General features: G+C 41.1%; 1 protein-coding gene across 1 annotated transcript in view; it reads left to right on the top strand.

The window, feature by feature from the left end:
* SORT1 (sortilin 1) overlaps positions 1-14,805 on the top strand; it is a 168,181-nt gene that overhangs the window by 124,045 nt on the left and 29,331 nt on the right. Inside the window, exons 15-18 of the mRNA XM_089681181.1 lie at positions 3,740-3,929; positions 4,024-4,140; positions 7,723-7,828; positions 12,033-12,139. Of these exons, the coding sequence (XP_089537307.1) occupies positions 3,740-3,929; positions 4,024-4,140; positions 7,723-7,828; positions 12,033-12,139 (520 nt within the window). The remainder of the gene's footprint in view (positions 1-3,739; positions 3,930-4,023; positions 4,141-7,722; positions 7,829-12,032; positions 12,140-14,805) is intronic.

Below are 14,805 nucleotides of genomic sequence, written 5' to 3'. Positions count from 1 at the left end.
TTACCCAAGAGGATCCCTGCTGCAATGGAATACATAACAGGCCATTCCCATCCTACACAGCCTTCCCCCAGTTGCCAGTCATTAGATAATGAAACAAGAATGCCCACAAACTGTACAACCCTGGTATCAACAGACCTGCTGGCCGAGACAAGAGGGTCGCTCACCCAGCTGTCAGCAGCCACAGTAGGCATGGAACGATCTGCCTCAGGTGAGCTCTTCTCCAGGAGGAGGGAGAGGGGGTGGAGTCTAATCACCCGAGCTTGTAGGAGAGGAGAACCCAGCAGGGACTACCACCCCAGGGAGCATCTACACCTTGCTCTGCTCGCCTGTAGGGGACGGGGGGGGTGCATCTACTTACAGATCCACGAAGGTTGCGATTTAAGGCTCCCACAGGTACTTAGTTACAACACTACTCAGACTGTCCTTGTTAGAAGACTTGTTAGATCATAGAGTAATCTTTTTGTTCCTTAACATGAAGAAGGCAAAGGTTTCTACCCTCGCATATTTACCAGAAGAAAACAGGGAAGTTCAGACGCATACTCAACCTGAGTACCCTCAACAAAAAGAAAAGATACAAGAAGTTTTGGGTGGAATCTATTTACTCCATAAGGAACATACTTTTACCAAGAGTCTTCATCTCGACAGTAGACCTGCAAGATGCTTACCTGCACATAGGAATAAAGAAAACCCATCACCAGTACCTGAGATTTGCGCCTCATTGCCCTTTGTCATTCCATACTTGGCAACCTCCTCTTCTTTGCCAACACAAAAGAGGCCCTGATGGACAACCTATACTCAAGTATCAGTTACTTGAGGGATCTAGGGTGGATCATAAATTGACAAAAATCCTGCCTAGTTCCCAGTCAAATAGTAAATCATCTTGGCCAAGTGCTAGATGCCAAGAAGACAATGTATCTCACTCAGGACAAGGAGCAGAATGATAGAAGAAATAACATCACTGTGTTGCTCCAACTCGATCACCATCAGGAAAGGTATGAGGATATGACGTCCCCTATACCAGCCATCACTTGGGCTCAATTACACTCAAAGCCACCTCCAAAATTTCCTACTAACTCAGTGGGATGGGGAGCCACGGTCGGTGGACAGCAGGATTAAAGTCCCACAAGAGGTCAACGAACCTCTGCAATGGTGGTTCAGCCTGCACTTTTACAGTCGGGCAGCAGTGGACTCAGATGAACACAATTCGCATCATCACGGATGCCAGCACCTCAGGTTGGGGGCACACCTGGCAAAACAACTAACGCAAGGCGAATGGAATTAGCTTTGGGCGCAAACACAAGGGAATTGAAAGCAGTGGAATAAACACTGAAGTCATTGCACAAACAGATCTAGGCCAAAAACCTCCAAATACAGTCAGACAATGCTACATCTGTAGCGTATATCAACAGACAAGGAGGAACCAGATTCCCCGAACTTATGAATCTGGCAGACTCTATTGTAAGTTAGGCAGAAGCAAACATACAGCCCATCTCAGCACTATACTTGAGACGGGTAGAGAACTTGCAAACCACCTGTGTAGGAACACCGAATGGGCACTAGATCAGTCAACTTATAATTGGATCACTCGGATGTGGGGAACACCTTTGGTGGACCTGTTCGCTTAAAAGAACAACAAGTCTCCAAAATTCTTCTCAAACCCCGAGAAATGGGAGTATAAGGGTGAACACTTAAACGCAAGATTGGTCATACCCTCTAAACTATGCCTTCCCTACAGTAAACCTAATTCCCAGAGTCCTCCAAAAGATCCAGAGGGAGAAATCGACAGTCATTTTGATCACACCACATTGGAAGGATGGAGCCTGGTTCAGTCACCCCCAAAATATGAGCACTCCGCCTCATCTACATTTTCCGGACAAGCCAAACCTACTAACGCAGGGGCCGATCTTTTATACGCACATCAAAACATTGAATCTTTCCGCCTGGCTACTGAAAGGGTAATGCTACAGAGAGTCTGTCAGATAAGGTAGTGGGCACTATCTTAGCCAGCAGGAAAAATGTTACTCAAGCTATATACAAATAGTACGCAAGAAATTCGTAGTCTGGTGCATGGAAAAAGGAAGGAGTGCGCTTAGGATACTATCTATGGTCCTACACTTCTTCAGAATGGAGCCAGTAAAAATCTTTCACATAACCCCTTTAAGTTCAAGTCGCGGCCTTTGTCCTCCCTTTTACAAAACAAGTGGCTGAGGACACGCTTATAAAACGATTCTTCTGGTAGGTAATACCAAGCCGACAGGTAGCAGGAGATTTTCTTTTTGACACCTATCCATAGTTCTGCAAGAATTCCTAGAAGCTGCATTTGAACCTCTAGATGAGTGCTCGGACAAAATACTCTCTAAGAAAAAGTACTTCTAGTCTCACTGGTATCAGCAAGAAGGGTGAGCGGAATACATGCATTGCTAATGCTCAGTCCATATTGCACCAATCATCTAGAAAAATAATCCTCTCCTTTCCCAGATCACAAAACATTGTTATTCCCTTCCAGCTACCCTTGATAGCAGGAAAAGGGAACCGTACTCCAAATTGGATTTTAGGAAAATCCTCATAGCCGGTTTTGCACATTTGGCAGCCACATTTTTGGTTTTATTAAGAAAACATGCCACATTAGTTTGTCCTTTGCCTCTGATGCAGCCAGTTTGACCTGCCAAAACCGGTTAGGCTTGTCCATTCACCAGGTCTACCCACAGCACCTTGACAGTGGCATGGAAGAACTTTCACAGTTTTGATAAGTCTTGATGCCTGATATAAATTTGCAGTCTGGCTAAAGTGGCTGCTTGTGAATGTGCCTAGCTTATGAGGAATCTTGATGTCTTACTTGTAGATCCTTATGCCAAGGAACTGTGCTTAAATCATGGTTTTCATGTTGTCTGCTGGTGAATGCTTCATGCTTTCATGCTATAAAATCTTTGTATGTATCGGAGCTCCTATTTTGCCTAAGTCTTTACCTGTGAGCATTTACTTACAAAATTGTGCATGGTGGATATTGCAACTAAAGTTTACACCCTCCTCCTCTAGACTTGCTTTCATTCAGTAGTAATAAACGTAGTATCACAGTGGAATACATCTTTCAAGTTGTGGATTATATCCTTTTGATTCACCGTTGTTTTCTGACTTGTATCAGTACAATTGCATTCAGCAGTTCAGGGGACTTGTTTACCCAATAGATCCTTGTATGTCATCTGTTTGATAAAATGTACTACTTGTTCCCATACACTTAGCAAACATATTTTGTAAGTAGTGGAGTATACTTCATCTGGTTCACCTTTCTCTTGAGCTGTATTATTATGGTTACTTTTGCCAGTCCAGCGGATCTTTAGATCCACTTTTTGCACCCTCCTATAACATATTTGAGATACAGCAGCCAGCTTGAACCTTATTTGATGCAAGGCTGGTAGTCTTGGTGATTACTTATCATTTGTACACAAAGTATTTATTTTTTTTTATCTGTCTTATCATGGAGATTTCCTCTCTTGCAGTCTTGCAAACCCAACAATAAGTGAGGGGATGTTTTTTCCAGTGTGAGGGAAATCCCTTCTTAGAGAGAGTGGTCACATGAATGTATGCCAGTTGGATGATATTCCCCTTCTCCATTCCTGCTCTGGTGGAAACAAACTTTGGATTTACTTTTTGCTTTCATTGTGATTATCACTGTCCCCGAGGACTATTTTGAGTCCTTACTGTTACATGTGTCTTCATTGCAATTTTTGTATCTAAACAGGTGAAAATAAAGATTACATCAGTTGGTTGGCACATTCCACTGACTCAGAAGACCCCTCAAATGGTTGTGTTTTGGGATACAAAGAACGCTATCTTCGCCTACGGAAATCTTCAGTTTGCCAGAATGGGCGGGATTACTTAGTGAGCAGTCAGCCTCAGTCCTGTAATTGTACACTGGAAGACTACATGTGGTAATGTTGTACCTGCTTATCTCATATCATCATATTTGAAATCCATCACACACGTTAAGGATTTAGAAAGTCAGACAATGTATTATGTTTGCAGTGACTTTGGATATTTCCGGAAGGAAAATGAGTCGATATGTGAGGAACAGCCTGAATTTAAGGGCCATGACCTAGAACTGTGTATATATGGGGAAGAGGAAGAACTGAAGACAAGTGGGTACGTGGAAGAATACTATTTTTTAATCCTTTGTTTAGAAAACCTTTTTATAATCATTTCCCACTCTGTTTTTCCTTCACGTCACACAAACATTGCCTTGGCAGAATTTTTGGCCTCAACATAATTATTTCATTCATGGCAAGATTAATATTTCTGTGATCAGTTAACCCAAAGGTGTTAAAATTAATGCAGAGAGGTCCTGTAATCATAGTCAGTTTGCAGCAAGCACCTCCATTAGAGTTTTCTGTGTAGGAAAGAGTTGTGAATTAAAGTAGTTGTAAAGGCTGAAGGTGTTTTACTGTCATGCATTCTATGCATGAAGGTAAAAAAACCTTCAGTGTGCAGCAGCTCCCCCGTTCCCTTCAATACTTACCTGCGCCTCATCGCGATCCAGCGTTGTGAATGACAGCCTCGGCTGTCACTGGTCTCTGCCTCCCCATTGGCTCCCGCTGCTGTCAATCATCACAGCCAGTAAGCCAATGAGGAGGAGGGAGGTGGGCAAGCTGTGGCTCCATGTGTGAATGGGCACCCGACAAACAGGAGGAGCCAAGAGAGCCTGTGGGGGACCCGATAAGAGGAGGATCCAGGCTGCTCTGTGCAAAACCCCTGCACAGAGAGAGTAAGTATGGACATGTCTGTTATTTTACGGGGAAAAAAAATTAACATTTAGATTTTCTTTAACCTTGAGGTCTGATTCAAACTCCCAAGTGTCAGCTAACCGTGGCTCTGCCTCTTCCTGTAAAGGCCAAGTGTAAGTTCTTTTATGGCATGTCTTTTAGCATGTGCACATGGAAAACGTTGCTTTCCGCCTCCTTCTCCCAAACCTTTATAACACAAGTGACATCATTCAGGCACTTTGTGATTAGTTATGGTGTCTCCCATGCTGCTTGTAATTTTGTTATGACGCATAGGGAGTAGAACATGCATTCTGACCCACTCTGTACGTCCTAGCTCTGGCATTCCAGTCTTATCAATGTTTTTACTTGGCCTTTGCCTGTGTAATGATCTCCATACCATCCCAACTAGTGTCTGTATTTTGTCTCAGATCCTCTATACATAGACCTTGAGTCCAGTAACCTTGCCCTCACACATCTCTGTTTAGGTCAAAGGTCACTAAATTTCCATATAGAAGTTCAAATGCTGAAAAGGCTATGGACTCCTACGATATCTGTCCTGCAGACTAACCGCAGGGAAGGCAAACATTGTTCCCAATCACTTCCCTGTGACTCCCACAAAAGTTCCCTGCAAGTGTTTCAAGAGGGACTTTGAAACGAATGCTAAGGCCATTCATTTTCAGTATGTGGTGTGGACTAACATTGCTACAGGGAGCTGGCATCAGGTTGGACACAAACTGCAGACATAATCACCAAGAAGCTTGGCAGAGAACTCCACTTTCCTAAGCATTCCCAGCAGAGAATCAATGATCTTGTCAATATTTGGAGGGATGATAGTGCCATAACCCCTGGGTACCTGGTGGCATAGTCTACTACTATCAGGATATAACCATTTGCCTGAAATGCTTATGATGGCTAGCAGCTGAATATCTACCACCACTGTCTTAAAGTTGATTAATTGCAGGTAAACATTGTACTGGAGCCCTATGAACATCCTCTCATTTGCCAAACTGGCAAGTAGCAAAAATGTTCTGCCATAAAAAAAAGTATGCATAATTTTGGCCTTCGTCTTGGTTATTCCAATTAATCTGCTATGAAAATGTTGTGGGTTATCTTCCCTACATTTTTTTTTTAATATAATCTGCCTTTTGACTATTTCTGCCTCACTGCCTTTGGTGGGTAAGATCCTCCCTTTACAGCTTTTCATTGACTTATTGCACCTTTTGTTTCTCTCCCCCTGCTGGATGTTGCAAGCTGGGCTTCTGAGCTTCTCCGGTGATGCAGTGTGTACAACCCTGCATTTGGAGTCTTTCCCCAGCCTCATGTCTATTAAAGCTCATACAGCTAAAAAGACCTTTGTGCTACACCCACTTTTTTTTTTTTTTTTTGGAGTGTGTGGATTGAACGCACCCTGAGATATGTGGCCTGGATACACCCTGAAATGCCTTGGGCACCACCTGAAATTGTATTGGACTAGTTTCCCTTTGACATGGAATTTGTTAGTATTCTATAGTGACTGTGGGGTCTGCCAGTGAACCCACCTTAACAGGAAACCACTAGGCAGGTAGAGGACATGTTAACCTTCTAGAGATTCTACTGAACAGCAATTGGAATCCCAGCTTAAATTCCTGTTTATGCTGGCAATTTCTGCCCTCCTTCCTGTAATGTCAATGACCTTGATCTGTCTGACTGTTGTAGAATGGGGTAGATCCTTCAAAAAAGAATTTCCACCATAATTAATCATTTTTGATTGAGCACATGGCACGCTTTGCTTACACTTCAGTTTTGATGACTTGTAATCCTCTAAATTGCATGAGTCTAAAGTGAATACAGATGTTCAGAGCACCCTGATTAAGGTGCTGGGATGCTGATGCCATATCAAAGTAGCATCTTTTTGATCCTTTTTCTAGTCCTTCGAGGGACATTGTCTCTTCAGAACTATATTTAATAACATAATCAAGAACTCCACAGGAGGCCAGAGTGAATTCCTGCATAAATGCAGTTCAGAGGAGAGGTTGACTGAGCCCCCATCTTTCTTTATCCACTGCTGCAGTAGATTCCCTAAGTTTTGTGGAACCTGACTCTCAGATCACAGGGATAAAAGTCAGAACAGCCAGACTCCTTGGCTGAACCTTTTGGCTTCTTTTCTAACATCCTTATTGTGGGACGTTGAAATAGCTTCCAATGAAAATTTAGACATCTTCTCAAATGGCCAAACTTTTGAAAGATTCAGGGTGATCAACACTAAGAATTAGCTTTGGGAACGGTCACGTGTAGGCAAGATTAACCAGCTTACTTCCTTGCTTGGGGGGGTCCATACATGTGTTCCCTTAATTCCCTCCTCATCAGACAGGGGCTCACCCCTAACTCCTTCCTTGCAGAAGCAATGGGTGATGGGGGACCTGCTCTCAGGGTCCTCCTTTTTTCTCTCTTTTTTTTTTTTTTTTCTCTTTCTCTCGCTCTTTTTTCTTTCTCTTTTTTTCTCGCTTTTCCTTTTTTTCTTGCTTTTCTTTTTTTTTCTCGCTCCCCCTCTCTCTCCTTTTAGACCTATGGGTTACCAGAAGGATCATGATGATCACTTTTATTAGTGTGTAGGCTGTTGATCTGAATAACTAGTTCCCCTTTTGAAAAAATACATTGATCTGCCATATTTGTTTCTTATGGATAATAAAAAGTTGGGCAAAATGTTTGTGTTTTTTTCTTCTGGATTGTCCAGGTCTGTGTTTGGCTCATGATGATCATTAGGGCTGAGGTTCAGCAGTAAGAGCTGGATGTACAAGATCAAAAACAAAAATCTGATTTGTCTTTGTTTTTTTTAAATCATAATAAATTGATTGTTCCATGGCTCAGGTTTATTCTATGCCTTTTTGTCTTCTGGTGTACTTCAAGTCTCATTCAACCCTCTGTTATTCCACAAACCACTTTAATTTTCTTCAACTTATTTTACCAAGCTGGTTCTATATTTTAGGTACCGTAAGATCCCCGGAGACAAGTGCGCCGGTGGCGTGAAACCCACTCGTCAAGAAATGGACATGAAGAAGAAATGCCCAGTTGATGTGCCAGCAAAAATGCAGGTAACTGATAATACGAAAAAAAAACACTGCCAGCTTCATATTTCATAAGGGACATTATTTAAATTGTCATCCCATTTAAAAAGGCCCTGCTTTGTATTCTATAGTAATCCCTATGCCTTTGAGAGCTGCCTCCTGGGTCTTACTCCTGTTTCTTTCAAAACATTACATCAATTTACTGTACACTGTATGAGTAACAAAACATGGAGAGAGTCCTAATTATCCATGATTCCTGGCTGTCAGTTTTGTTTTTCGTTTTGTTTTTAAGGTATACAGTCAGGTCCATAAATATTGGGACATCGACACAATTCTAACATTTTTGGCTCTGTACACCACCACAATAGATTTGAAATAAAACGAACATGTTGTGCTTTAACTGCAGACTGTCCACTTTAATTTGAGGGTATTTACATCCAAATCAGGTGAACGGTGTAGGAATTACAACAGTTTGCATATGTGCCTCCCACTTGTTAAGGGACCAAAAGTAATGGGACAATTGGCTCCATGGCCAGGTGTGTGTTCTTCCCTCATTATCCCAATTACAATGAGCAGATAAAAGGTCCAGAGTTCATTTCAAGTGTGCTGTTTGCATTTGGAATCTGTTGCTGTCAACTCTCAAGATGAGATCCAAAGAGCTGTGACTATCAGTGAAGCAAGCCATCATTCGGCTGAAAAAACAAAACAAACCCATCAGAGAGATAGCAAAAACATTAGGCGTGGCTAAAACAACTGTTTGGAACATTCTTAAAAAGAAGGAACACACACTGGTGAGCTCAGCAACACCAAAAGATCCGGAAGACCACGGAAAACAACTGTGGTGGATGACCAAAGAATTCTTTCCCTGGTGAAGAAAACACCCTTCACAACAGTTGGCCAGATCAAGAACACTCTCCAGGAGGTAGGTGTATGTGTGTCAAAGTCAACAATCAAGAGAAGACTTCACCAGAGTGAATACAGAGGGTTCACCACAAGATGTAAACCATTGGTGAGCCTCAAAAACAGGAAGGCCAGATTAGAGTTTGCCAAACGACATCTAAAAAAGCCTTCACCGTTCTGGAACAACATCCTATGGACAGATGAAACCAAGATCAACTTGTACCAGAGTGATGGGAAGAGAAGAGTATGGAGAAGGAAAGGAACTGTTCATGATCCTAAACATACCACCTAATCAGTGAAGCATGGTGGTGGTAGTGTCATGGCGTGGGCATGTATGGCTGCCAAGGGAACTGGTTCTCTTGTATTTATTGATGATTTGACTGCTGACAAAAGCAGCAGGATGAATTCTGAAGTGTTCTGGGCAATATCTGCTCATATTCAGCCAAATGCTTAAGAATTCATTGGACGCTGCTTCACAGTGCAGATGGACAATGACCCAAAGCATACTGCAAAAGCAACCAAAGAGTTTTTTTTAAGGGAAAGAAGTGGAATGTTATGCAATGGCCAAGTCAATCACCTGACCTGAATCCGACTGAGCATGCATTTCACTTGCTGAAGACAAAACTGAAGGGAAAATGCCCCAAGAACAATCAGGAACTGAAGACAGTTGCAGTAGAGGCCTGGCAGAGCATCACCAGGGATGAAACCCAGCGTCTGGTGATGTCTATGCGTTCCAGACTTCAGGCTGTAATTGACTGCAAAGGATTTGCAACCAAGTATTAAAAAGTGAAAGTTTGATTTATGATTATTATTCTGTCCAATTACTTTTGGTCCCTTAACAAGTGGGAGGCACATATGCAAACTGTTGTAATTCCTACACCGTTCACCTGATTTGGATGTAAATACCCTCAAATTAAAGCTGACAGATGGGAGTTAAAGCACATCTTGCTCGTTTCATTTAAAATCCATTGTGGGGGTGTATAGAGCCAAAAATGTTAGAATTGTGTCGATTAGTTATTTTTAAAAAGTACAGGCCTGGCATTCTAATTCTTGCTTTACTACCTAGTAAATCACTGAATTGAAATAAGCAAGCAGGGTGAGAGTTCAGACTTTATAGGCTACATTCTTTTTTTTTTTTTTATAATATCTTTTAATTCTGCAACTCAGGAAAAGACATAATGTGTTCAAACATAACATGAACAATGTGACAGACATATGGCAGAACATTCTGCTAAAGAGATCAAAGTATACATGAGTTACAGCCTAGACCGTGATAAAAAATTCTTATGAGAAATGGTAATCAAAAGCCAAGTAGGGGTCAAAGGGTGCCATGAGCTGCCTATGTGTAATTTAAAACAAAACGCATAATAAGCTTGAGTATAACAAGAGTGTGGGCCAAATAGCCTTCCACCTCCCAATAGCATATCTAAAGCAGGAAAAATGGTTTATTCATTGAACTGGGATTTTTAGGGTGCTAGTCATACACAACAATATATAAATTTACAAAACTTTTGAGACCTCATTCTGAAAATCACACATGTTCAACATTACAACCAATAAATATTGTTTGCATCAATATTTGTTGGTTACAGTCTCCAAAATCCAGTTTACTAAAAATTTCTGTGGTGTAATAATTCTCGCCATGTTTCGCCTATAAAGGCTTCCTCAGGAGATATCGGGTACCACACCTCAAGGACTGCATGAAGTAAACAATGTATCAATGTAAATATTTTCCACATATAGATAGCCATAACATTATGCACCATTATGCTATAGAAAGATGGGACATCGCCAAGAAAAAAACAAAAAAAAAATACAAAACTGTATAGCATTAGAAGTTTGATGTATAGCATCTCACCAATGATAATCGGTTGTTTGAAAATCAAATCAAGAATTGACGAGTAATATAGGCTGAAACACAACAGTTGGGAAAACACCAGTAGGGTGGTGTTTAGTAAGCCACAGGAGGAATACCAAGGAGTTGAGTGCTGGAGATGTGAAAGTTTTCTTTCAGTTTAAAAGTCAGTGCGAAACGGGTGAACAGCAGGATGTGGGGGATGAGGGATCCCAGCAAGAGACTTGCTGTTAATCAATACAGCAGGGGTTGGATGGTGTGTGTTGGAGGAGAGGGATGGTGGTGAGCTGCATTTCCAATAGTCAGTATAGCTGGCCACACCCCTTTCCAAGTTCTGGTATGGTGATTTGCAGTAGCTCCCAGCAGGAGCTTTGCTGACAATTAACATAGCAGCGACTGGGCGAAGGGCGTTGTCGGCTGCAGCTGCTAGGTATTGTAATTTAATACTCACCCTTTCACTGTAGAGCGACACCCCCTGTTAAGTAGAAGAACCAGAAAGGATACAAAAAGTCTGAAAAAATGTACATAATTTTTATTTGAAAAAACATTTGAATATAGTTCCTAAATACTATGGTTTTGTTTTCCAATAAATCCTGTGTTCACAATACTTTGATAATGGATTTTCTAGAGCTTTTAGGTCCAGTGGCAGTGCAAGGCTCTACCACTGTAGAAATAGTTGTAAAATGGACACCAAGTTTGCATGTATGCAGGGTGCAAGACTCATTTGATTATAAGCAGAAAACTTTCTTACAGCTTTCCCCGGATTTTGGTATTCTTGGATTGGGCTCCTTTGAGAGGACGGAGTAAATCTCCAACCCAGTGTCCAGGTCTTGCAGAAGACCAGCAGGCTGAGTGTGCAGGTGTGCACAGCCATTATAACAATAGGCTTTCACATGGCTCAGGGCTCCCATTTGGAGACAGTTGTGTGTTCCTGTTAGGAGGCAGAGGTACTATACTCAAAAGACAGCATTCTATGTTGAAGAAAAGATTCCATGTCAATAGAGCTGAGATAGTTGGGACTGCTAAGCCAGTCTACAGGACTGGGAGAGCTAAGGCAACTAGGCAAGTCCAGGGGAATGAAGGACTCTAAGCTTCAGAGGAGTGAGAGTGCCCTGGTTCTTAGGAGATCCCCTATTGAGAGACCAGGAGTGGGCCCATACAGCTTGGAGCTGTAACTACAGGCTGACTGAGCCAGTAAAACCCACAGAGCCTTTGGAGCTGGCTGCGATGGTCTGAGGGGCCAATCAAAAGCAAAAAGCCATGGTTTGGGGCATAAGCAGCGGAATATCCTACTTTGCAATTCCAGACTGTGACTGGAAAAATATATGCATTGTCATATGTTGTACCCCTTTAATCAGCATGTCGACAAGAATGGAAAATGAAGTCTTATCCTGAAGATCAAAATGATTATTGCTAAAAATTTAGCCAAGCGTTTTACTCGCTTATTTTGCAAATTCTTTTTCTCTCGTTATTCAGGACAACACGGCAAGCTCTGTTCCTGTTATTTTATCTGTAGTTGTGGTTCTGTTAGTTGCTGTTGCTGCAGCCATCTTGATAATCAAGAAATATGTTTGTGGTGGTAGGTAAGTAGATAAAAGCATGAACAATCATGGTATTGAGTTTTTTTTTTTTCCTGCATGAAAAGTTTGTTAGACATTTTTATTGCTAAATTTAATTAGTGAGCAGCAACCATGGTGTTGGTACTTCTCTGCTCTATAGCATTTGGTGGCCCTACTGCATTCTTGACAGCTAGGAACCTACCAGTCTGACTGTATGTATAATAAAAATGAAATTATAGCATGGAAGCCTAGTAAAATGTGAATGTAACTTCAAAAATTACAATTGTAACTCGTAACTCAAAACATGTAAGTACAACAATGAAAGCACAGTATAGTTGGGTACTGGAATAGCTACAGTCACTATATACAAATTAAAGTAGAAGACAAGCTGACCTTTTAAATACCCCTTTTTAATGTTTTTGCATATGATCACATGACCACAGAATCTCCTCTCCTTCTGACGTGGTTGGTGGGAGGAGACATCGCTACTTCTCGACAACAGACAGAGCAGTGAAAGCTAGTGAGTGAAGACATTGCACAATACATAGTTACATAGTTAATCTGGTTGAAAAAAGACACAAGTTCATCTAGTTCAACCAATAAAAGGATAAAAAAATGTAAGCAATCCTATATACACAATTCTATACCTACAGTTAGTCCAGAGGAAGGCAAAAAAAACCCAGCAAAGCATGATACAGTTTGCTCCAGCAGGGGAGAAAAATCCTTCCTGATCCCACGAGAGGCAATCGGATATTCCCTAGATCAACTCCTACCTATAAATGTTTGTATCCAGTTATATTATCTGCTTTAAAAAGGCCTGGGTTCTTTCCTAAATGCAATTTACTGACCTGGCCAGAACCAACTCTTGAGTCTATTCCACATTTTCACAGCTCTTACTGAGAAAAAACCTATCCATGTTTTGATGAAATCTTTTCCTCCAGATGTAAAGAGTGCCCCTTGTCTTCTGTGATTACCTTAAAGTGAATAACTCTATACTGCGTTCACTATATAGACCACCTATGTATTTATGCATATTGATCATGCCCTCCCCCTTCTGCTCCAGAGAATAAATCAAATTCCTTTAATATTTCCTCATAGCTGAACTCCTCCATGATTCTTATCAGTTTGGTTGTTCTCTGCACGGCCTCCAGTTCCTTGATATACGTTTTTTGTGAATTGGTGCCCAAAACTGAACTTGCATATTCCAGATGATTTGTACAAGGGCAAAATGATCTCACTCTCTCCTATATCTCTTAATATAATATAGGATTTTGTTTGCTTTGGAAACCACAGCTTGGCTTTGCATACCATTATTAAGCTAATTATTTACCAGAACACCTAGATCCTTCTCCACCATTGATTTCCCCAGTTGTGCTCCCCCTAGTATGCATGATGCATGCATACTCTTATCCCCCAAGTACATAACATTACATTTATCAACATTAAAACTCATTTGCCAAATAGTGGGCCAATTAAACAGTGCATTGAGGTCAGCTTGTAAGTTGGAGACATCCTGTAAGGACATTATTCCACTGCATAGCTTGGTGTTCTCGGCAAAGACTGAAATGGTACTTTTAATCTCAGACCTTGTATCATTTGTAAATATATTGAAAAGTTGGGGTCCAAACACTGAATGGTCTAGGGTTGTTAATGGTGTGCCCCAAGGTATGAATCATTAACCACTACTCTCTGAATACAATCTTTTAACGTTTTCTAGCCATTTATATACTGATTTTTCCAAGCCTGTAGACTTTATCTTACACATAAAAAGAAATCATTCTTGTGAGCCCTTCAAATTAGAGGAACCAGAGCTTTGCAGTTATTTGATTGCATGTACAAACACTTGAAAGAAAAAAAACAAAACCTTATTTACACAGCAAATTTTAAAAAAATATTTTAATGTCAGTTTATAGTTGGCCTTTTCTGCTACTTTAGGTTGGGTTACTAATTAGAAGCCTAGAAGCCATACCTGCTAAGTAAAATAAAAAATAAAAATCACACCTTTTGACTTAAATACCATAATAATGTTCAGATTCGAATTATTACATAGTGGTTCTTTAAGGTACTCCTAGAAAATATGGATATGCACATATACTCTTTGTTGCTTTCATACTCAAACCTTTTTTTCCCATGTGGATAGATTCCAGTTATTTTTTTTATATACATATATAACCCCAATTCAAAAATGTTGGGACGCTGTGTAAAATCTATATAAAAACAGAATGCAATGATTTTTCAAATTTCATAAACCCATATTTTACAGAAAAAATAGAAAACCTATCAAATGTTTAAAATAAGAACATGTACCATTTTAAGAAAAAAATAGGTAGTTTTGAAAGTGGTATCAACATGTCTCAAATAAGTTGGGGCAAGGCAACAGAAAGCTGTCAAAGTAAGTAGTACGAACAAGGAAGAACTTGAAAAACATTTTGCAACTAATTAGGTTAATTGGCAACAGGTCAGTAACATGACTGGGGGGGAGGGGCGTGAGCATGGCACTCTGCAGCTGCATGAGCTCGGAGCTCCCACGTCCGCCGAGCAATTGTATTCACTTGACCTATTCATCTGCCTCGGAGAGTGCCCGGTCCAGTGTGGCTGGTGGGTCCGGTGAAGCCTGGATTCTTGTCGCAGTGGGAGGCTGGTGGGCTGCTATCTGACGAGAGGTGAAGGACCCGGTGGAGAACACCGGG

Source organism: Staurois parvus, unplaced genomic scaffold (assembly GCF_062004578.1).
Source record: "Staurois parvus isolate SC_StPar_1 unplaced genomic scaffold, SC_StPar_1.0 ptg000261l, whole genome shotgun sequence".
NCBI classification, from domain to species: domain Eukaryota; kingdom Metazoa; phylum Chordata; class Amphibia; order Anura; family Ranidae; genus Staurois; species Staurois parvus.
The sequence above is the reverse complement of the archived record's forward strand: the minus strand, read 5'-3'. Positions and strand labels throughout refer to the sequence as shown.